Source organism: Diorhabda carinulata, chromosome 8, assembly GCF_026250575.1.
Source record: "Diorhabda carinulata isolate Delta chromosome 8, icDioCari1.1, whole genome shotgun sequence".
Lineage (NCBI taxonomy): Eukaryota > Metazoa > Arthropoda > Insecta > Coleoptera > Chrysomelidae > Diorhabda > Diorhabda carinulata.
In genome coordinates this window covers 16,716,736-16,742,810 of record NC_079467.1, presented here as the reverse complement: position 1 = coordinate 16,742,810, position 26,075 = coordinate 16,716,736, and the positions used below count along the sequence as shown (strand labels likewise).

General features: G+C 32.5%; 1 protein-coding gene across 18 annotated transcripts in view; it reads left to right on the top strand.

The window, feature by feature from the left end:
• LOC130897491 (heterogeneous nuclear ribonucleoprotein Q) overlaps positions 1-21,641 on the top strand; it is a 109,446-nt gene extending 87,805 nt beyond the window's left edge. For 5 of the 18 annotated variants that reach the window (XM_057806375.1, XM_057806374.1, XM_057806377.1 and 2 more), the window contains 4 exons: positions 4,504-4,652; positions 12,288-12,344; positions 17,520-17,679; positions 20,838-21,641. In XM_057806375.1, coding sequence (XP_057662358.1) covers positions 4,504-4,652; positions 12,288-12,344; positions 17,520-17,679; positions 20,838-21,001 — 530 coding nt within the window. In that variant the 3' untranslated portion in view covers positions 21,002-21,641. Of the gene's footprint in view, positions 1-4,503; positions 4,653-12,287; positions 12,345-14,570; positions 14,616-17,519; positions 17,680-18,426; positions 18,538-20,837 lie in introns of those variants that run through there. The other 13 variants (XM_057806381.1, XM_057806379.1, XR_009059710.1 and 10 more) reach the window with 12 other exon arrangements.
• The last annotated feature ends 4,434 nt before the right edge of the window (positions 21,642-26,075 follow it).

The following is a 26,075-nucleotide window of genomic DNA, read 5'->3' as shown; positions in this document are numbered from 1 at the left end:
TGAAATACAAAAGTTGTATTTTATTTTATTACCTACAACTTTTTTCCATAAAACTTGTAGTTTTGTCGGAAATCGAGATCTGTTTTTTACCATTAAAAACTCACTTTCTCCCTCTTTCCGAACTCGGATTGGCCAGAAATTATTTTTCCTTTCATTTCTATTATATTCTCTTCTTTTTCAATGGGTTCCATCCTTCTATTTTTTTTTGGTTTAAAAAATTATCGATCCTGGTCTAATTTGTAGTTTTGTATTAAAGGAAACTTTACAATCCAGTAAATATAATTTTTATATGATGATTCATTGCATTGTAGATAAACCTCTTCTTAGTGAACGTAAAATAATGCAGTACTTGATATATAAGCTTTATTGCATTATTTACCAATTTTTTTTGCTTTAAATCGTAATTTACGAAAAAAATAACTTTCTTTGAGTATGAAAGAAAATTTAACAAATATTTCTAGCACTAACATTTTTCTTGTTTTTCCTTGTACATGTGTATATTTTCATGTGATCTACGATGGTCTGACTGCAAGTCGTCGGAGAACTACCCTTATATATAATTATTAATTTTTTATTACAACAAAATGTTTTCAAGTCTTTACAGGTCTGTCAGTATTTAAATTTAGTGCCTGTAATTTTAACAGTAGACTTTTTTTGTCGTAGTTTATATTTATCAATAGGTTAGCGGTAGTTTTTGGGTGAATGGTAGTTTGATGAAAATGGACTTTTAACGAAATATTTTTCTCCAGATTCAGAATTGGATTACCAACATATAACAAAAATAATAGCATGAGGTTACATTTTTTATCCCCAATCTGCATGCTTATTTATTGTACAAACAGTCTATATTGATATTTGACAATTAGATTACCTCTTTTGGCACCGTCGCATCGGTCCAGTAAAGTTCATTTCAGTTATAATACACTTACTGGGTATTTCTGGATTGGATTGGAGGATTGGAAAAAATATGATAGGGAACGATAGTAAGGAAGTTGACATATTAGTCAAATAAATGCACGAATAGAAACTACTTAAGTGTACAAATTTTTTTGGAATCAACTAGCCAAGTTTTCCCAGAATTTCGTTTTTCTTTTCTTATATTAATTTGCTTCTGTCACATTTCTTACTAGGCTTTGTGGGGCTTTTCTCCTGATGTCTTTGTACCAGTTTAAACTAAAATTTTTAAGCATAATTTGAATATTTTTAATCCTCTGAAATTACAGTCCCTACGATTTTCTTTATTCATAATTTGTCACCGAATTACGATTTGTTTTAAGTTGTAATATCCATCCACCTTTAAATATAAGTTTCTCCTGAATTTTACCGTCTTTCCAAAACAAAACAAAACAAAAATTATTAATATAATATTAATAAAATATAAATTTTAATCCCTACCTGGAGATAATTGCAAATCATTCTTAACAACAAGACATTTTAAAGTGAAAATTCCATATACAATTCTCATTTTAGGTCTAATATGGCAGGTAGTTATGAAGGATGAGGTATCTTTTTGGCTATAAAATTTACTAGGTTGAATATGTTAAAAATTGGTGTCAAATATTGGAATAGATTGTTTTTAGTAATTAAGTTTGGAATTCCCGGAATTGTTGGTGATATTTATACTGAAACTGAATGTTTACTACCTCTACAATAACACAATACTATTAATCTTATCCTTCGAGCCTTTTATATCGTTACACCCGGCTCGAAGGACCAGACAAAGTAATTGTTATTGTAGTGATAGCAAATAATTAAATTAACGACCAAATAAATATAAGAATATTCTTAAGAGAAATATCTTCCTTTACTTTATAATTTATACTAGCCGTTGCGAAAGTTTTGTTACTATAGGGCCTGTAAATACCAAAGAAAATTTATTTACAATGAAAAATCTTATTATTGTAACAATTAAAAAGTCCATATAGATTTAAGCAATTAAATCGAATGTGTTGTATGATTGATATTTAAGCCGGGGGCACCGCAGCAAGGCAAAGGGGCATCGTAAAGCATTGCACGCGTCTCCGACTCTTAACAAAATGCATGTGTACCCTCTGTCTTTTTTTCTCTTTACACTATCTGTGTGTTGTTTGAACAAAATATTTCGCTTGCAGCCAGGAGCATCGGGTAAGTATTTGCTGTGGTGTAGGGAACCTATATTATTACTCGAACCAATTTATTTAAAACCAGAGATGTTTTGGTTATTCAGAATGGGAATTTCAATAAAATTAATACATACAAAATATATTTACAGAATATTTATAACAAGATAGGCATTCGTTTAGGTACTAACTATATCATTTAACAGCATGCTGTCGAAATATCTATAAAACATAATAATAGTGGCAAACATTTTGAATAGATTAAAAAGACCAACTTGTTCTTATGATTAACAAATCTTTGCAGGTGATGAGAAGGCTAAATAACATTTTTCAATCGATTTGGTTAATTCATGGCATTCATTATTAATATAACGTCATACAATATTGGAAAATATTTTGCCGAACAGAAAAATATTAACGTTGAATTGTTAACCAACCTAATTACAATCTGCCAGTATAAATCTCATTGTAATAAGGGCTGAAATGAAAGGGATAATAATTTCTTTGTGTTTCAATCTATTTACTTTTTCGTTAAAGTATCTTAAATTACCCTGTATTAATATGGGATGTGGTGAACCGTCATACGAAATTAATTATTCTTTATATATGTTTTATAATTACCTCCAAAATATTAACTCTTTAATCAAGACAGTTTGGAAATATTTGAAGAAATAAGGTTAATAACACACACATTTGAAAGTTGGTTTATCCCTAATTTTTCACGTACAATGGGCATTCATAAATAATAATAATCCTGGGTCACCTTGTATATGAAGGGTGTCCAGAAATTCTCCTATCAAACCCAAACTACAGATAATAGATTAAATTTCATTTTATGCATATCTAATCACACCAGCCACGTTGTCGCCTTTGGGTGATTCTCCCCTCCCACCTTTAGTGAAGTTTTTCATCTAAAAATAATCCAATTAAAACTTAATTTTCGCTAAAATCACCCCCTCTCACCTCTAGAGATGTGGAGTAATTATGGATAGCATGTAAATTTCAATTGTTGCTTTTCAATTCCACTATTTGCGCACCTAAAGGAGCAAATGGGTGCACATTGGTTCAAACTCATGTTTCCAATTGTCGTTTTTGAGATCTATGCGTCAAACACGGTTGTGCTTAGTTAAATGGTTGGACTCTGTGAGCTGAAAATTGCGATTTAAACTGTGGGATTCACAAAGGTCCAAACAGTTATATATAGTAAAAAGTGCTATATAGTATTCCTGTTTTGTAGTATCTTGTATTTAGGACAAGGCAACAAATAATTTTTTTGCTATGTTTTAAAATTTGTGACCTGACACAAAATTCATTGAAGTTTGTTTCAATTAATTCTCGTGTGACAAACTGGGTTTCGTGTGTTTGACAAATTAAATGATAAAAACTTGCGATTACAATTGTTCACTATAAAGCTGCTTTTTATTATCATTCAATTTGGGTATATTTTTTGTCCCCCAGTTTATTGGACAAATTTCACAGTGAATTCTAAAATTATAGGGGTTTTATACAATGTACCAAGTTTTAAGGTAACAGTTAAAAATATTGAAGGGGTACAAATTTCTAAAATCTGTAGTTTTCATTTGGCGAAAGTTTTTGGGCACCCTATATACGTACTGAATTTTGCATCTTGCTAATATAACATTTCCGAAATCGATGGGGATATTCATACAGCAAACAGTGATTATTATCACTATACCTACATTCAAAATTACATTGTCTGGTCCTTCAAGTCGGATAAGAACTTATACAAGGCTCGAAGCACCAGATAGAGTAATTGTGAGTGTTGGTTCAGTTATAGTAAACAGTTTGGATAATTACATTTGTTTACTGAATTATATTTTCGTCTTCGTGGAATTTTTATCACCATTACATTATACCAACGTAAAATTCAACAGTCTTTCGAAACATCTTGATGTTAAAGAATTATTCTAAAGTGTTTGTTGCTTTAAATATTCAACCAGTTTTGTACTACCAACATATCCGTGGTAAAAATACCTGGAAAATTATAGAACGTTTAGTTTAGTTGTTTATAATTACACGTTAGGAAACAAGAATTGGACTAAGAAGCATGGTACTGTTCAAGGTACTACAGTGTTTAATATACTAACATATTGAACTGTTGAAAGTGTATTTTATAGTTGGTGCCAGAATCATTCCCAATTTGAATAATCTGTACGTCTTTTTAATGTGAATGTACCATATTTATGCATATTATAGAAATTGAATTAGATAATTTGGTGTATGTGGTAAAAGAAGCCAAAATAATAATATTTTGGCGAGAATCGTTACTTGACTCTTTTCCCGGCATGCTATTGTGTAGTAACTTGAAAAAAAATCTCCAGGCAATCAATTTGGATATATATTTATTTAGTTGGCTAAATTGGGACTTATTGTCTTTTTATAGATTACGATTACGAGTATTACGGTTACGGGGACTATAGAGGCGGCTACAGTGATCCCTATTATGATGACTATTATAGATATGAAGATTATTATTACGATTATCAGCCGGCCCCAACATCATCTAGAGGAAGGGGTCGGCAACCTACTTCGGTATGGGTCAAAACTAAATTATTCTTTCACGTTAAAAAAAAAATTACACAGTCAGATGTTGCGCGTCGGCCGACATTAACATCCTAAATTCATAAAAAAAAATAAAATAAAATTCACCTTGTTCCTATACGAATCTTTTTTATTTTTCTTTACTAAATTTAATTGTTTGACATTGGAAAGCCAAAGGAAATTTGAAATTGTCCATTAGAAATTTATTTAAAAAAATCTTTTAATCACATTTATTTATTTAACAGTCATAACGTCATACAAATTTCAAAAACACATTGCGTCCAGCGGTCAACGGAATGCAAACAATTCCTGGGTTTTAGTTTGAGATAAATTTAAAAAAAAATATGGTATTTTTCAGCGTTTTTGGTTATTATTTCTGGAAAATTATTGCTATTCGTAGCAACAAACCAATTCGGCGCATTTCTTAAAACCAACATTAAAGAACTAGAGGCAGAACAACTGACCTGAAAGGTCTAATGTGGAGAGGCTGCCACAAAAGAAGATTTACGCTTCTTATTTTGTTTGAATATGACACAAATGAGATAAATAAATCCCCCCAATGGGCCCAGTATCCATATTTGGTATAGTCAAAAGTACTGCTATTACATATTTTTCTAGTCTGTGGAGATAGATGAGAAAATCTGGTAGGAGACAAGCTGAGGCTGTACTTAAACAGTCGAGAAATATAACTTGTGACTAGTCTTTTAACCGGTCACAGTCATATGAGTCGCCATTCGCATGCTATTAGTATTATGGATGATCTAGAACGCCGCTGGTGCATAGAGGAGAAAGAACTTGCAAACCAAGTCATCGTTTAGTGCACAGTAAATACTTGGACAAATCTTACAGTTTGTCCAGTGACTGTAATAGGTTCATGACAAAGGGACTGATTTTCAAAGGTCAACGGCTTTTGGTAGTTTTAAATGGGACATGACCAATCAAAAGGCATATGTGCGCAATGGTTCCTCACCGCCCAATTCCTGATTATGAATTGTGACAAAAAAGTTTTATTAGGATCACCGGCACAATGAGACTAAATAAATCCCAACAATAAAAATAGATGGTTTGACAAGAAAAACAAAGATAATTGGGTCCAGTTAAAAAATTATAATAGATCAAAAAGGAAGCGCCCACGTCATGGGATAGCTATTATTATGAATAATATTTTATTCACGTTGAAATGTTTGATATTAAATTTAAGATATGATACATTTTATCCGCATTATCGAAAGTTAGTCGATTGAAAATCTTTAAAATTTCTTTGGACCTCATTTAAAAAATTATTTGACGTTTCAGTCTGTCAGAGGCTGCTAAACATATGGCAAAGTCAAAGAAAACTATATCTGCGCTTGAAATTGTACGTCGAAGTACGTTAAATTATAAAAACATCATAATGACACAGGTGTAAATGTTGAAGTTTTTTAGACCATATTTATCAAATGATTTTGATAAGGTACTGTCACTAACCATTCAATTTGTCCAAAAACAGCTGCTTTCATACCTGCACCGTATTTCCTTTAGCGCTATTCAGGTGGGTTTGTAAACCGCAATTTACAGCATATAGCTGGATACTCTTCCGGTAATTGAGATAGTTCTTCTTACTTTTTACCGCCACAGTCAGAAATTTGGCTAAATTATGGCTATCAAACTTCACGGTGTATGAAAGCCGCTTATTTAAAGCCAAAGTTGGCATTGGATGCACATTGAGCCTTGTAGGCTTAGTGAACAGGTGCAAATTTGCATAAATATTTCGTTTTGACTGGTGCAAAATTTCTTCAATGTGGATTCCTGTGAATTTTGATTGCATTTTTAACAAAATTGACACTGGATGTCAGTTTAGGGATTGTAAAATTGGTTAAAGTCCACTATGATCTATATTTTATGACAAAACATCGTCAAGGATAGTGACGATACAAAATGACATCAACCTCACGTTAACCAAGATGGTTACATGATCATTAAATGGAATGTACAATTTCATCTTTTGTTGAAGTTATTTACCTTTACTAATGAAAAAATTGCAAACTTGACAAATGAATACAAAGTTACTTTATACGAAAGTCCTTGGCTTATAAAGTAGGACGATTCCTTCGGAATATATTTCATCTATAACCTCAATGTCAGGGGTAGATAAACAAAGTCGATTCTGAGACGGATACGACTTCATTAGTGGTGGCGGGGGAGACATCTTGAATGTCAACTGTCAATCGGAAAGGACGTGTTTTGGTACAACCATCTGGTATTCTGTGTTTCCGAGTGCTCTGTGTCAACTGCTAGCTATACCATCCGTCATATCATATGTGTCAACTATGACGTCCTTTAGTACATTTTTTATTATCGGAAAATGTCTGTGTACTAAATGTATGTGTACAGAAAAGTTTGGTGAAACTACGTATTATCAAGATGAATAGGAAATCTTTTGGCCTATTCTTCAAGTCTATTTCTTTGTGCATCGCTTAAAACAAAATTTCCTCGTGGAATTTGAAGTTTAAAGACCGTTTTGGGGTCGTAGGGCATCTTGGACCGTTGTCCATTCTTAACTGTCCCGTTTCCACTCGTGAAACAAAAAAGACCATCGACCTTCAACCGTAGCGTAATATACTCTTGCCCAAATCCTTGCTCTACCCTAGACGCACTGGTGGTCATCTTGAGTCGCGGACCATCATCCCTTTTGTACCAATTCAGTGAGGACATTCCTGGGTGCAAAAATTTTTGTTACTGTAGCACGTGATTGAGGCCTATGTATTCATTTATGCGCGTAGCAATGGTCTGCGCTTTAATGTTACCATATACGTCTAATATCATATGTTGAATTTTTTTCTGTGAGCGGAGCTATGATTCTATATTCAATGCTATGGTCGGAATAATGATTAACGCTCTTAATTTGATAAAAAACTCCCAGGTTTTAAGCCAGTCTATAATATCAGACTGGAATGTCTTCAAACTTGTTTCTGGTTGTCTCAACGCAGATGGTATGAGTTGAAATGGATACAGATAAATTTATTCCTAAAAAAAAATACAACAAAGGTTGAATTTATAAATGATATTATAGATTGCATGAAACATATAGAAAAAAATATTTAGGTTTATCTGGACGAAGAGGATCTTCCAATTGAATTTTGTCAATTCAGTTTCGGTTTTGTGGAATTTTATTTTGCATTTCATACGTTCCGTCAGCAAACAAGCAGTTTAACAAATCAACTGCTTAAAATCACAGATTCTACTTCTGTTTACATATCGGAACTGCTGAAAGATACTATAAAAACTACAAAATATAATGCTTCTATACTTTTTTTTTTATTTACTCCATCCGTACAGCTTAGAATTTCCTATTTCGAATTTGGCAACGCTGTATAATCTGATCCGTGGGCGTCACTAGAAGGTTTTTTTTCCCATTCAATCGTAAAAACCCAGTCGTGTCGGTAATTTTTTGGATAGGGCATCGCGTTAACTTTTGTCCGTCGGCCGCGTTTAACATTCTGACTGAATCAGTATTATTAATTTCTCTTTAATTGATTAATGCGGTAGTTTGATTGTGGCACAGTGTCTTGCCTGACTAATAAGAAGCAGCTAACCCAATAACTGTATAATAACAACTTCCCGGTACTATTTTCCGCTTGCACGTGAACAAAGAAATAAAAACAAACAATCACTAATTTCATCGTACACTTGCCACATTCAAAAATACCATCATATCTGAGCCAACTTGAAAATTGAGTGAGCGCCGCCGGGAAAAGTGAAACACGACACGAAGTGAGTCAATTGGCATTGAGTACGTTTTAATAATTCTCAAATTCGCAAACAAAGCCAGCCGCTGGCGATGGTGGCTGGCTCAGATATGATGTGCTCTTAGTTGCAGGGTTATCCAAAAGTGGGAAGAGGGATGATTTTTTTTTCGATGCCGCCACGCCGATACACTAACCTCACAAATGAACTCGTTTGGCTTGTGTTTTAGTGCATTTTTTCAATAATAAATTTTCATATAATTCAATTTAAACCGATTGTCATTTTTCGACTCTCCACGATCAGAAATGGGATTAGTAGTAATATCTATTTGTCCCTAATTCGATTGCTTTACTCGGTTTACACAGATAGCTCGATAATTGAGAAAGGTCGATGAATACGGCCTCTCGGTCCACTTAAGTCCATAGGACTGACAACAAAGCAGCCCTACAAAAGTTTGACTCTCTGTTATTACAGTTGAAATTGATCTGAGAATGTAAGGTGTCATTCAACGTCCTTGGACTGTATAATAAAACCAACCTGGTACCTGATCGGTTTCCCAACCACCAACCGATGGCAAACTGGAATATTAGGAAGATTAGATCGTAGAAAATGATCGATGGATTGCCCTTGAATTATCATCTGCGGAATATGGGAATGATTACTCACGATATTTGTCGCTTCTACAAAGAAGCCACAGAGAAAGCTGAACATTTACTTACAATTGTCAATATGTCTTTGCTTTGTGTTTCTTAAAACTGGAATAAGCACCCAGGTAGGTAATAGGATTTAATGAGACCTTGTTGTCAGGATGGTTGCATAATAGATTTGAGAGCTTTGCAAAGCCTCATCGCCTCTTCTTCGATCTTCGATAATATCGATCGTTGTTTGGTTTAGAGGCAAAGAGGACGCCAGAAACACATCAGTTTAGTTAAAATTGTTTGTTTGTAAAATTGAATTTAGTTACCGAAATTTGGGAACACTTGAAAATTTCTTCTGATCTATAAACCGAAAATTTATTATTGAAAAGTACACTGCCAAACACTTCGTAACTACCGAGTCCATTGAAAATATTTCTCAAACTTTATTTTTTTCTTTTAATTTGCTTACTACTGCAAAAAAAAACGTTTAGGAAAGTGCAAGCTTGAGTGTTTGTCTATGTTGTGTGTTACAGCCAATTTGTCGCCTAGTACAATGACAATTCAGCAGCTTTTTGTCTTTGCTTTTGCTTAATTAGTGCTTATTTTTATATTGAAGCTTTGCTTTTTTGCTTTTGATTGGCTTTAATGACTCTAGCAGTTATGTTTTGCTGAGCTTTTATATATATATTATCATTAATTATTTTTGGATAACCCTTTTTCTAGAGCTTACGCATTCATAGATGATAAGGAAGGAGTAGCTGAAGAAAATCAACCGAGGACCCGCCGAGGACGATACTTAATGTAGAAACAAGATTTGGAATCATGGTAGCAAATTTGACGAAAGCTTGATATTTTTTTGTTGAAGATTCAACAGTAAATTGCTAAATTTTCATGTTAAAAACGGTCGAAAAGTATAAGATAGCAAGATAATTTTCAAAATTCTGGTTGAATCATTAGTTTGTTGTAAGTTTTTAATGTTATTGGAATTTCTAAACAGCTGTAATTTCGATTCTTATTGTAGTGTATAAATACTTGAAATCAATTGGGGATATCTGAAAATGTCATATTCAATTTTCATATTTTGAATATATTTAGTTCAATTTCCTAAGATTCATCTTATATTTTGATCGTTCTTTTAGATAATATTTTTTCACTTTTACTTTGTTAAAATATTTTTATTCAGTTCTTTCCGATTCTGCTTTTCAAATTTAATAAATGTTTTTTAAATTTTCGTGGTTTTTGAAAATACTTCATTATAGTAACATCGTGTTCTATTTTGAAAAAATGTAGAAATTTATCTTGATCAATAGTTGAAAATATTGAGAGCTATTTATTGTTGAATCACTTTGTATATACGAACCAATTATATTTATTATGATTCCAATGCTGTTTGTACAAATTTGGTTTGTTACAGGCATTCTTTGGTTGGTTTTCTTAAGGGTTTTGGCTACTGCAATTAGTTTAATTTTATCAAATCTGAATTGTATTAATTTTAACCCACGAATTTCTCAAATAATCGTTACCAAATGATATAAACGATTAATAAATATTGTTTTGTTTTGAATGCACTCCAACTACTTCAAAATTTAGATAAAAACAGTAGAATAATTTTTTTATTTTATAAAAATTGCTTTCATCTTGTCGATTTATGTGTTATCCTTTTAACTGTTTAACATTTAATAATAGGATGTCACTAATTATGTATTAACCTGCCAAACCAAATTGAATTTTTGTATCCTCTGAGCTCAAATAGCTCAATCCTGTGGTATTATTGTCTTTCCTAATTCCTCGTTGAAAATTTGCAATCACTTTGACCTAATCTGGGGTATTTGATGTACTTGTAATGTTACTCATAATTTCGAAAGTGTTATTTCGTATAATCATTTCTCTCTGTTCTCGGATTCCATCTCAAACCATTCTAATACCTGGAGCTCTTTCTCTTGCTCACTGATTTTATATTTGATTTTAGTGTGTAACTGTAATCTTTATTAACATCTTTTGTACAGAGATATAAAAACGATCGCAGTTAAAAGAAACCAATACCAAGAGAGAAATTTATTTTTCAACATAGTCTCCCCAAATTTTCAAGCCTGGTACCGTTTTACCAATTTACCGAAAGCGATTGTTTGCGATGAGTTGGCGAAATATTGTTCCCCAACCTACTTCTTCATAGAATCAGTAAAAACCAAAATGACACTGTCGGTAGACCTATTTAAATGTGCGCAAAACCTCTCCTGTTTTTACCCGAGTGTTAGGACACATGCAGAAATAATCTTGGAACTTGGTAATACGTTTGTTTCCAATTTCCTGAATATATATCAGTAAACTTCAGAATTGTTGCTCCAAGTATAACCATCAGCTTTTTCAGCGACAAAATTTGGGTTGCTTTCCGAAATGGAGGACCGATATGACTCCAAAAAGTGACTTACACTATTCCAGTTTAACCGCCAGTTACTATTCTGTTTAAAATGTCTTCTTCCATAGGCGCGGTACCAAAACTAATAAGGTAGCATACACCCGATTGGTTTTGGGGTTCTCGGCGAGGACTTTCAGTACCTATCGATCGCAAAACTGCACGAGAAACTTTTCCATTGACGCATTATATCTTCATTCATAAAGTTAGGTTCATAAACTGCGGAGATTTAAGGACGTATATTTGTTGCTGTCAGTTTTTTAGGTCACTTATTTTTTCACCAAATGTTGGCCCTATGCTCCTTCCACTGGCCTACTAGGAGTTCAATTAATCAGCGATTCTTGGATATTTGATTGAAAGTGCTCAGAGATGTGATGCCAAGCCAAAACAACGGTTAATTCCCAAGTTGCCTTCGTATATGAACATGTTATTGTCTTTATTACCGAGAAAGATTTGAATAAGGAAGAGATAAATTGATGAGATAAGAAATAAATAATTTTATTAATTGTGAAATGTAGTATAACAAGAACAGGTTATGAAATTTGACATATGACATCTTGTGTCAATTATTGATTGGAAGCTCCATCTATCTAACGACAAAGCCATTTGTCATAACACTGATAATAGGTAAACTGAAGACAAATCAAGTAAATGAATTATTGTCCTTGAATTGGTACATTTATATTTTCTTACTGTTTGCCATTAACATTATTAATAAAAAAATAACAGTTTCTCAAAGCTTGTATACTAACAATTATTTGGTTATTAATTTGAGAAATTCATGGGATTGGATGACTACCATTTTATGAAAAATTGAACGCGATTATTGATTTGAAAATTGACACTTAGGAACTGGATGAAGGAGTCACGTCAGGTGTTTTCTACGACGTTAGCAGTGGAACACAGGTTTGTTGTCCTTTCTATCAAAATCGTCGATCTAGATTGAATCCTCTCCGGAAAAACAAAACCTGAACAATCTCGAAGTGGCGCATTTAATATGAAGACACCTCAATAATATTTTCGTCATCTGAAGGAATTTTTATCCACTCTTGTAAAAATTCAAATTTAAATTCCTTCAAATAACAAAGATATTGTTGAGCTGTCTCTATTTTAAATTCGACACATTGTATAATCTTTGTTTAACATTATCTTGAAAATTGTTGCAGTTTGAAGAAACTGAGATTAAATTTTAAATATTTTTTTTTAAAGAAAAATTAATGATACAGGGTCTATAACCTACAATTATGACTAATTCCAAAAATGAGTCAGGAGTAGAAAAGAGAAAGCAGGAGAAACCATTGTTTTCCTGATTATATAAATTGCGGTGCATATTTTAGAAGAAAGTGACAGTGATTGACTTCTTGCTCGAACTCCTGGTGAATCCCCAGGAGTTCACAAGAAGCTCAACAGGGGTCTACGTAAATTTCCATCGATAGAGCCGATCTTAATATTTTTTAATGAAATTTGATAATATTGCAGAAATATATGGAACCAGTAATATTTTGAAAGTGGTCTAGAAGAAAAAAATTTCTAGAAACTTCCCGATCTATAATAAATTATAATAATCAGCCCATTGCGTACATTTTGAGGCTGAATTGGGTTGTTTACTAGCAAATGATTGAACTTTAATTTTTTATTCGAATATTTAAGGTGAAATGTCAGAAGTATGTGAAGGACAAACGAAGAAATGTCAAACATTGTCAGGGAGAATAGACAAAGAAAGGAGAATAACTTTTATATACTGCGATTGATGTACACCATACCTCTTTTCTCTATCATATAGAATAGGTCTTTTCCCTACAGATTGGGAAACAACTCGGGTTCAATCCATAGCAAAAAAAGGAAAACAGATGATACCAAACAAATACCGTCCGATTTCTTTAATACAAGCAGTTGCCAAAGTCACGGAGAAAGTAGTTAACCAGCAAATCAAGTTTGCTAACATAATCAGCGACCATTAATATGGCTTCTATAAACATAAATCAACCGGAGACCTTCTGGCCTATGTCACCAACGAATGGACTAAAGCTATTGAGAAATATTCATTGTCGTACGATGACATGCTAACGCTAGTAATTTAGAGAAGAACTTCGCGGCACACTTTATACCACTTTATACTTATGGTGTGCTGCTACCACAATAAGTGTTTTTGGACCAAGAATCAAAACATCCGAATCAATATACTGTCATCATCTAACCATAGCAATCCTCTCAGACAGTGAAATATTTATAAGGCACAAATAATCAAAGTCGAAGGTTTTCGTATATGTAGTGAACAATGTCCTCCTGATTCAGACCAGAACCGTTCTGGGTTCCAAGACTGATTAAAGTAGAACTGAAGACAAAAAACCTCAGCTGAGCACTCTAATGATAATTTATATCCGATCTTAGATACTCGAGACTGTAGTTCTGGTATTATGACCTTGAAAGGTTTAGTGATGTATCAACCTAACCTACAAAATCTCACAGGGTTCATGATGGATTATAGAACACCTCGAGAAAAGAACAAATATTGGCGATTGTAGCTGTTGTAGAGGAGACAGTCGAACACCGGAAACCATTTCAAATAATGCTTTGGGACAGCACGAAGGGCTGTAGCATATAAATCCAGTCCAGCTCTTGCAAAAGGGGGATACAATATCTTTTTTATGATATACTTGGTGTTTTTGGATCATTATCCGTAACCATCTAATACCAAGAAGGAAGTTGCTGGGATACTGAATAAATTGGAGATTTAACAGATTAGGTTGAAATTTAAATTAGAGGTCAAGTATTTTGAAGCAGTATATGGAAGATTGAAAATTACTTTCATATCTAACTCTAATTCGAAATATTTGCCTAATCAGTAGTGTTCATTATTCAAAGATTATACTACGAAGTCCTAAATAAATTTGATTCAATCCCACATACCAGTATCCTTTCGCCTCTTATTTAGATCTCGCCTCTCACTTCCTCATCTCCTTACGGTTTAGGTGCAATACTAGAAAAAATATTTTGATAACGAGATATAGCAGACACAATCCTAAGAGGTAACTATTTGTATTTCGGTTGATACAAATTTGGACTCCTTCATTTTAGTTTGCTGTGGATAAAATAGGATAATATTTAAATAGAAATGTTTAATTATTTTAGCGCCCTACCAAACCATTTTATTAAAATGCCAGAACATGTACCAAGATTCTATAAAAAAGTCAATTTTTATGTAAGTACACAACAAATAAAAAAAGGGTTTATCGTATATTTTGTTGGTTTCTTGCTCCAAAATTCCATAAAAGGAACTGTGAACCTTTTTTACATATTGCGTAGGATATTTGGAGAAGAAAATAGCAATAATGGGAAACTATGACTAAACAATAAAATAAATATAAGAACAATTTCGTAGTAAACGTGAAATTTTTTCATATCGTTAAAACTAAAACGTTTTAATTTATACATTCCATATCTTTTGCTTCACTAACTTAACACACTAAATATTTCGTAAACGCTTCTTGTGTATGTCGTACTTATTTGCTTCGATACTAACACAGCAACCATGTTTGATCCAAATTGTTCAACCGAAACTGCAAAAAATTTTACAATTTTACCTCGAAACCTCAAACATTCAATTCATTCTCATTATAATAATTAGTTGAAAAGTTTCAAATTATGAAATAATATTGTTATGAAATTTAATGTTTAGTTTAATAAAATCTTTTGTTCCCTAGGTACTATTGGCGCAACTTCTAAGTAGTATCGAACAATCAGTAATGTCTTACATTCTTCAGCCGCGAATTTTCTCTTCTTTCTGGACTTCTACGCTAGATTTTACTCTCCATTATCAATATTTAGGATATGCTATTTGTATTCCAAATAGCTTGTCTTTAATTTTTTGACAATATCAAATTGCGGATGTTTTTTTGAGCCCGTTAAAAGTTTGTCATACTGAACTCACTTTTTTACATTCATAATCAATATAGTCAGTAATAAATTCACACAACTGAGTAAGTCGTATGTATATGTGGACTGATTATACACTTTCTAACTGATGCAGAAACATCAACACGTAGAACCAAAAAAATGGCAAACCATCATATACTTTACGAATGTCCTACCCGCTTAGCAAAAGGCTTAGAGATCTTGAAGGAGTAACTAAAACTTTGAGAGGTGTGACAAAACCCAAAAAAGCTCCCTTTTGTGAGGAATCTTCGTATATTGGAGGAAGAACAATGAAATGGCAAAAAATATCTTTTTAGGTTGGCTGGACAGTTAAAATAACTCCCCAAACAATCTGCAACACCAAAACGTCCAAAAATTAAATTGGAATTTCTAGAAGCATTACTAAGATTCATACTGAAATACACTGTTTACACTACCACTACACCAACACTCATAATTACACTGTCGGACGCGCGTTTCGTCTTTAGAAACTGATTGTAAACTGACTGTAATTGTGAGTGTTGAGTGGTGGTATTGTAAATAGTGTGTTATGAACGTCGAAGAATATAGCCGCTGTAAATAAAAGTGTGGAAGTAAGTCCAAATTTGTCATTGGTCGCAAGAATTTGAGATCTATACTTCCACTGCGTGGAAAAATGTAGTTGGTGTAGAAACTATAACCACAAGACCACGATTGAACTCTAGAACAATTGGAAACTGCTTCGAAGTTTCAACTCAAGATTGTGTTTAATGATGAGGCAAATTTCCATATGAACAAATGAAACAGAAAATGTCTATACCAGATGAAGTCAGTGGTTATCACCTTGACCTTGGTCAAGTTAACATGATTTAAGACAATCATTAATGCTCGATGAAGTGGCACAAAATTAGGCGTCTAGAATGCGCTTTATCAAGAACAACCATATGCATGCAATGATATTCATAAGCCATCAATTGGATGTCGAATAAAAACAATTTTTTGTCTTATTTCTGACTTGAAAATATTTCTCTATCCACAACAAGACTGTAGTAGTTTGGAAATTAAGTTTTGGTCATGATTTTTTGTTCATTCTACATGGTTTCCAGAGTACATTCTTCAGTTCCACATAAAGAAGATCAAAAACTCAAAAAATCAAAAACTCAAAAAATCAAAAACTGTCATCAATCTGGAACTATTTTCATTTTCATAATAATTTCTACATCGAATGCAATCTCCCGGGCAAACTTACAAATGGGGAGAATCAAATTTCAAAAAGTTAAATTTATGTTAATTTGCTATTGTACCAATGTTTCTGTTGAAAGTTCTAAAGGAAAACGCTCAATAATTCTGGCATTTCATGGTGAATCAAAGTTTTTACAATAGTTACATATCACAGAAAAATGCCTTATTTCTTTCCGTAATGCTCATGCTTTTGGTAGCTAATGTATATGGGCATTACATTTCTGTATTAAATCTGGCATGTCACGGTGGATCAAAGATTTTCCAATTGTTACTTATCGATGCAAATGCACCTCATTTCTTTTTGTATTGTTCGGATAATTCTTGCTCAAATTTAACCTTTACTTTAATGGTGGTTTTCCTCAAAAACCGTAAAAGCAATTGTTTATTTTTTCATTGTCTGTTTTCCTTTCCACATACAAGAAAAATTTTGTACTTGTGTCTCCACATGTTTATCAAATATTTTTTATCATCAATTTCTAATTGCCTTTATTCAAATATTATGTTTACTTTCATAGAGTAAGACTACTAATAATTATGACTACAATAATTATTATATCTTCTATTTTTATTAAAAATCTCAAAAAAGAATATTGTGGAATTCTTTTAAAAATGTTTTTGTTCAATAGTTTGAAATCGTTCATTAACAATTTGATTGAACGACTCGAGGTGAAATTGTATTAGTATTGCACTTTCCTTAAACCCAATTGAGGTGGTATTGGTAGAAAGGATGAATAGGCGTGTTCCTGAATTATTTCTTTTTATAACATTTGCTGTTTAATTGTTAACTTCTCAATTTTGTCCGAATTACAAATAAAACATGCTCATTTCACATTTGTATGGTTATAACAACCGCATTTCACATGTCGACTATCTTGGAATTCGGACACAGATTTTTTTCTTGAACGAAATTTCATTGTTTTTTTTTTTGTTACGTTTTTTATATAGGCTGGTCGTGGGCGTGGAGTGGTGGCACGTGGCCGGGCCGGTGGCCCCCCAGCCCGTGGGGCGGCAGCCAACAGAGCGGGCCGGGGCGGAGCAACAGGGGCCCGTGGGGCAGCACGCCAAGCCGCTCGTGGAGTGGGCCGCGCCAAGGCAAGTTTACCAGGTAAGGATCATCTCAATTTTCAAAAAAAAGAGCATCCCATCTCTAAAGGGAAAAAATTAACAAACTATTGGAAAAAAATCAGCTGTCATGTAAATTACAAATTATTTCAATATTCATTAATTTTTATTTTACAATAATTTGAATTATAAAGAGAATAATGAAAAGAAAAGAAAACGTTGCTGGTCCATTTACATTTAGAAATATTTTAACTGTGATATAACTTTACAATACTCAATAATACAAAATCCAATCCCATAAAAACTAAATGTTGCGCATGGGATGTCAAATTCGTGATTAAATTGGAATTTCTATATACTACTATACCAACATCGCACCTTCTGGTCCTTCGAGCCTTCACTGGTTTACATCCGGCTCGAAGGACCAGACAGTGCCAATATTGGCGTATTGGTGATTAAAATTGGATCCATGAACTCTTAAATATTTCACAAAATAACTGTTCAAGTCCTCGTGTAACCTACTTACAAAAAATTCCGTTAGCAAAGCTGAAACTTTATTATTCTTATTCCAATATACACTGCCGATAAAAAACTCATATAGTGAAAGTTTTTGCTCAGTTTTCAAAATTTTTGTTACCATGATTGATAATTTATTGACAGCGCAAAATGTCATACATACAATTTTTTTTAAATATTTAAAATTATTTATAATTGAAATAGATTTAATTACAGTGTTTATATTTAAGGTTTCGTTAAACAGCTGTGCTCATGTTTTATTGTCGATTTTCAGTTATGTTAGCAGTTGCCTAAATCACGATGTTCATCAAAGTTCCCAACCTTATTTTCATCCTGTTTTAAGACACGAAGTTTGAGAATGGTTTTATTGTTCCTAATGCAGTATGTACGTCGCACATTTTATATCCTTATAAACACGAGGATTAGTCTAATTATTTCATTTTGTATAGATCACAAAAAAATGAAATTTATGTTTCCATTTTCAGAATTTCTTAAATTAATTTTATTGTAATGCGGGACACCGCGCTCGAATTTACCTCTAGAAGATCTGGTGTTGAGTGAGGTGTCTGTAATTTAATTTTTTGTTTGGAGACTTCACTTTATAATATTCTTCGTTTTTTGACATTGAATTTGTATTTTTACAGAAACGATCATATATTTTTTTAAAAGATAATTAGTTATCGATGGCCTTAAAAGTCATTCTAAAACTTATGTCCTTTTGTTGACATGCACAATATATACTTCAACTGATCTACTTCACTATTTAAATACTTTTCTCTTTTAACAAAAACTTTTGAAAATTATAGATCAAAGATGCCTTTAAACGGAGAACCTAATAACGGAAGTCCTTATTAAGTGTTCCACCAAGTACAAGGATTGCTTGAAAAATTTCTGACATAACAAAAGGAACAAGAGATTTTTAGTTTCATAATCATTTTTCTTCTTTAATATATTCTCATTTTGAGTCTATATTTTTTTCAGCAATGCTTTCAAATTTTTCAAATAAATAATAGTTGTCCCGCTTACGTATGCGATAATGTCTTCAACTGAAACTTTACTGTAAGCGAAACTTAAGTTTCAAAACAGGCAAAAGTCGACGGGTGCCAGATTTGATTAATACGATGGGTGATCAACCAAGGACGACGCCTTGAAGGGGAAATACTCACATTCTCTTCAAAATCCCCAAAATACTGGAATTTTTAAAAATAATGTTAGAATATCCAAAATTGACAAAAATGGAATAATTGTCTAATCTCGTGTAATATATATCCTTCTCCTGACTTCCTTAATATTGAATATACCGGTTGATGAATCATTTTTTTACACTTTAACATATATAATGAGAAATTTTACACTGCCCTTTAACTTAAAAATAACTGAAAAATCATTGGAAAGTTCCTCAAAAAGTTCACCAATAAAACCCACACCAAGTCTAAAAAGGAATCTCATCATGCCACGTGTGGGGATCATGTAATGTATTCACAACTACCAAATTAACTCTTTGAAATAGATTTTTCTTTAAGTACCTTTATTATTACCTCATTAACTTCAATTACCAACCATTTTTTTACAAGAAATCTTTAAATATTTCTTTTTATGCCCTGTCCCTAATATGTAGGCAACCTCTTAATCTCTACCTGTGTTGTACTACAATAGAAGTGAGTAATGAACGTCAATGTTGAGTAAGGCTATACTCTCTCACTATACTGCGTCAGTGATTTCCAGTTGCATGTCACAATTAATATTTTGTTAGCGACAAGGAGTTTACAGAAAGTTTTACAACTTTTAATTTTGAAGCTTTCCTAAATTTTCTGTCAACCCTCATCCTTCCTGTCGTGTGTTTCATAGCCAATTCGTTGTTCTGTCTAATATTCTCGACAATTACAGAACTTAATACTCTAGAATATTCGATATCGCAAAATCCAATGGTCACAACCAAGTAACAGGAAAAAGAAAAATGACCTAACCAAATAATTCAAACTATCATCGGGCCAAGTTTCAGAAAAATTGTCTGAAATCTCTCCTCTCATGGTACATCTAGACTGTTCAAGGGTGATTTTAAAGTTTCGTTTCCATTGAAACTTTTAATCGGCTTGCTTTGAACTATCATTGTGTCAATTTTGGCTAAAACCAATTACCTTTCCAGGGTACCTTCGGACACTTCTGGAGTAGTTTTGATGGGGTTGGGGAGGTTTTGGGGCTCCGAACCTATGGAGACTTTGAATCAACTTTCTTCGAACTATCATTGTGCGAAGTTTGAGAAACCGAAATTCAATTTCGATAAGGATTGAGCGGGGTCATTTATAAAATATTGGACATTAATTGGTGGTGATCTTTTTGATTTCAGTATCAATATTCTATAATCACTTTTAGTTCATTCCTTTCCTAATAATTCATCATCCGATATAAATATCTGACAACTATCAATCACTTTATAGATTGGAATATGTAAAATATGTTATCAGATATTGAGAGTTTTTTCCTGAATACCTTAAGACAATGATCGTACCACATATAGGGCACACACCTTTGCAGTTATGTACCACTGAGTTTATATAGTCTGCGTAGTATACAATTTTTTTACTGTTTTGGTTTGGTAGTGATAAGAGGAAATCTACCTAACGATGATAACATATTTTAGAGCATGTTTTTTTTTAAATATAAATTTTTTTGTTAATATTTCAGCAGGTAAGCGAAAGTTTGACGGGGGTCACCAGAACCAGGGGGAAACTAAACGCCGATTCCAGAGCAACTGGGGAAGCCAGCCCCTTCCGCAACAGCCGCTGGGGGCGGACGTAAACGGTGAACAGCAGGCGTGGTACCAGGATTCGTACGGCTCCTGGAGCTAAGTCAAGTGAACGGACATTGAAAGCCCACAGTGAGACTGAAAAATGTGAGTGGCCCTACGTCAAAAAAAAGAAGGGCGATAAATGAGGCCGGGGCGCACCCTCTAGTGCCTGCTATAGTAGGGTGTTGAATCGCTCCAAATGAATTATTGTACTGGGAACTAATTTTTTTGTGGGTTCACGCATAGATAATGTGTATGTATATTTTCTGGTAATCTGGTCTCTAAATTTATTTATATTTAATGTTTGATAAATGGAAAGTTTATATAAGACCAGAAATTTTTTATCTAGGATTTTTTTATGAAAAAAAATCGATAATTTCGACCGTCCGCTATATTTGAAGAATGAATTTTCGATTTACACATTGTTTATACGTGATCACAAATAAATTGAAATAGTTGGTACAATGAATTTTGGCGGAGGATTGTTTCGGCAGATGTGAATATTAGTCCGTGCGCGCCAGCCTGATCAGCTGATGGTGTCCCCAATTCTACGTTAATAATTACCTATTCTGCATTCGTTTTTTTTTTAAATTCAATATTCATTTAATATTTGACTTGTTATTGGTACAATCAAAATTCTTTTGCTGTACGTTTGTTGTTTGGAAATTAAATTTATTCAATTAAATTGATTAAGTTAAAAATTTTGCATTATGTTTTACTAATGTTGTTTTGTAGTCGTAGATATTTAGAAGAAAACACGTTTAATCGGTTCTTATTCAACAATTGTTTTCAACATCATGTTTAGATGATTTTCTAAAAATCTTCGACTTTTCGGGCGTAGCGCGTTCCCAGTTCTGGCGATCTACTACAATCAAATTTCGGGACGCCAATAATGCCTACTCGTTGATAGTCTTATTTTTTTATAGTTATACATCTATTGTCGGTTGAGCGGTTTGTTCCCCGCGTCATGCCGTATTTAAATGTTTTTTTTATCTACTTGAATTTATAACGAGCGGTCTAATATTATATTCCAAAGTGTCACATCACTGCGTCATTTTGTTTCTTTTTAATATCTTTTTATTTCTCAGTTGATTCAAGAATTGATTTTTTTATAGTTTGGAATTCGTTGTATGTGACAAGCATGGGTTTGGCACTGAGGCATTTTAACGATAGTCTATTGTTCCGTTTATTTTTTCGGAACGATCGATTGTTTATATAGAGGGACTCTACTCGGTTCATGTTTATGCGCTACAGATTAAAAATTCGTATTACACCAACACTTAGAATTACAAAATTACACTATCTGGTCCTTTGAGCCGTTCATACAACAATCGAAGGACCAGATACTGTAATTGTGAGTGTTGGGCTTGATAGAAAATATATAGCAATGAATAAAATTCACGTGGAAAAGGAAATTGATTATATTTTAGTCTGTCGCGTATATTATATAAAATCGTTCCTCATGGACAGAGTAAATTTTATTATATATGTATAATATAATTATATATTTTATTCTTGGTAATGCATTTTTGCATTGTGATGATTGTATTTTAGCGGTAATTTAAGGAGTTCAAAAAGCATATACTTCTGTTTTCCGGCACAGATGATAATATTAATCGAATGTAGGTTTTCGTTGTCGGATCTTTTTTTTTCTTTGAAAACTTTATATTTTGAGTGCGAACCAAAAGGCGCTTTCGTATCTTTTTATAATACCTTAGAAATTAACCTAATCATATTTCTAATGGAAAAATCTTTTTTAAAAGAATATAAATCCAAAATTTTTCTAGGAAAATATTGTCAATTATTGTGGTGGTTGATGAAACATCCGCAACCTTGATCTTGTTTAATGTATAAAACGGAATGTTTCAATTTCTTTTTCTTTTTTCGTTTATTTTGTATTATTTCCAAGGTTATGAAATCGACTTTTAAGGTTCATTTTCTATTTTATCGTTAGATTGAAACTTTTTCATGTCATGAGAGTCCAGAACATTTCTCAGAATGTATTTTGCTCTCCAAGTAATCTGTTTTCCATTCCTTATAAAAAACGCAACGACGGAATTCTGGATTTAATTGAATTGTAATTTTTATTGAGCAAAAAATTCCGATTATTTATCCATTGTCATCTACAATGAATGATAAAGACCCAAAAAGAATGGTTGGAACGTATTTATTTTACGTTTCATGAAAAAGTCTTTGGATCACAATTGGAATCATTTAAAAAATGTCTCTTTTTTTCTATGGGTTTTCATGCTTTCCGTTTAAAGATTGTTAGCCCTCTACCCAGTAATCAAACAGGATATTAAATCAATCAAATTGTAATTTTATCGAGTGGAAAATCCTTTGATTTACCCATTATTATCTATAATATGTATTATAGACCAAGAAAACGTTTTCTATGTATCCATTTTAAGTTATATCAAATTTTCATCGAAAAGTCCTTGGCACAAGGTTGAAATAATCTTTTCTCTTATTTAGTAGAAGCAAATCCCATGGATTTTAAACATTTCTTAGGATTATCCTATTTTTCTATCTCTTTCCCTACTTTTTATTAAAAACAAAGTATTGCTTTCTACTTTTCAGCCAATGAGAAAAATCTCAATTTTATCAAATTAATAACCGAATGCAAAACTTTTATCTATAATAAACGGTATAGGTCTATAAAAATGTTTGGTTTGTATCCATTTTAGATCACGATAAAGTTTACATAGAAAAGTCTTTGGAACACGGTTGAAATAATCTCCATTATTTAGTAGAAGCAAATCCTAAAGATTTTAAACATAATCCTATTTTTCTATCAGTCTCCATACTTTTTATCTAAAAGGAAACATGATTTTCCAATTTTTAGTTCTTTACAAATCTCAATTTAATCAAATAGTAACTTTATTGACTGAAAAACCCTTTGATTTACCCATTTTAATAAGTGATAGAAGATGTAGATCCTAGAAGAATGGTTTAGGTCGCAATCAAATGGATTACAAATTTTTATTCAGATAATTCTTTATTTTTCTATTACACTCCATACTTTTCGTTGAAAGGAAAAAATGATTTTCCACTTTATCACTTTCTATCTTTTAGGTAACCTCGGAAATCTTAATTTAGTAGAATTTCAACTTGTAAGAGCAAAAATCTCATTGGTTTACCAATTTTCATAGATAATAATTGATAGACCTAAGAAGAACCGTTGGGACTATTCTTTTTGGGAAATTTCATGAAAGAAATTGTCAAGACTCAGTTGGTTATAATTTTTTTGTTTCACTGTCAATTACTTTAATATATCAACATCCTTTTATTTAGTCTCCAATGGGTAAGAGCGCGATGAAATGAGATTGTTCCACTTTTGATCTTTTGTGCTTTTTTCTTATTGAAGCAATAGTAATTTGTAGTCGAAAGTAGGATAAAATAGAAGCTACTTATTTCGATATTTCTATTTTCTCAAGTTGTCGCAGGCTCCGAAGCGGATTACAGCTAAGACACTCATTTGCAATGATAGAATTTTTGTTATACATACATTTTGCTTCGGCTTAACTTGTCCCTCTCCGATTTTATATTTAGAAAGTTTCAGTTATGATTTTTTTGTTTCGATTTTAGTGTGAAGTAGCTAATCTTTCAATATTTGTACCATAAACGCCTAATAGTAACACGTTTTTTTTTGCATTTTTAATACAACACAAACCATACTACTGTATCGAGTCTCAAATAAGTCTCAAATAAGACCGTCGTATTTTAAAGAGAATTCGTTAAATTTGGCGCGAAATTACACATCGAGACTTCAAAAGAAATCTTTTTAGAATACGTACGGTGTTGTTTGAGATGCGTTTTATGCAATTTCATACTGTACTCTGTATTTTTTTCATTATTGATATAATTTGGTCGAAGCCCCTTGCCTGCTTCAGACTTTTTGTTATTTTGTATCATTCTATCAATTATGAGAGGACTGATGATTTATATGTCTCAATAAACAGTTGTATGTGTATTACAATTTTACTAATTTTTCGGATTGTTATTTGAAACGACCTAGCGATGTTACCATTCCCGCAAATATCCTTTTTACCTTTCAGATAGAACTGAAGCTTTCTACTGAGATCTAGTATAAAAAATACATTTTCAATATACTTATCATTTGTTGTCGTTATACAATCGGTGTATTTCTCTATTCTGGCTCTAATTTACTCACCTTACAACATTATCTTGAAAAAAATGAAGGTTTTTAAAAAAATCAAGAATAATTGAAGGGGCTATATGCAAAATGCACTTTTTAAGGAGAATTAGTTTAGTACCGTGAGGGACGGAAACAAGGACAGTCGTCGATCATATCTCAACAACAGATTATTTACAGCTTCAGGTGAAAAAATGGTAACAAAAATGATCCCGAGAAAAACGTTGAATTTTAGTTCCACCACTAGAGGACGTGATTTTTTTGAAATTTAACTTTTTTTAGAGGAAATACTTTTCACGTACAAAAGGAAACTCGCGCTTCGCTCGGGGAGGTGGGGCGCCATACCAATTAAAACTATACCTCTTTCTGCTTCCACCTTTATGAATTTTTGGAACCGTGTAAACATTATTTGAGAAGTAATATTTACACGGTTGTTGATATTCATTCTGACCATACTTTACACTACCACTCCCCGTTTCGATAACCAAGTTAATGTCTTCAGAGACTGATGTTTACCTTCAGTTATGTTTTACCTGTTAACTATGTTATCAAGTACAAGTAATTCGTTTTTTTGTAAAGATCATTTAGAGGTAAGTGGGTACTTTTATTATTTAAGTAGCAAATTCAAAACTATATACGATACTGAATGACGTTGAAGAAAAAAGGGGCACTACGGGTTTTTCAGATTTAATAAAATTTTCGTTTAACATTGAGAAAATTTGACTCTTAGGGTATTTTTCTTGAGTATAAAATGAAATCTGTCTGTTTTCATGACAAACTAGTCAAAATGTGGGACGCATATATTCTATTTATTTATAAAACTGCTCTTTTTATCTGGTTGAAACCTCTTGCTAGTTATCAGGGATTTACTAAATTAAATTGAGAAATACTAGGGGTACTATAACTTTTAGAAAACCATGACACCATAAGTCCAACAAAAATGAAGTCGAATTTGTTCTTAATTAAATGTAATATATTT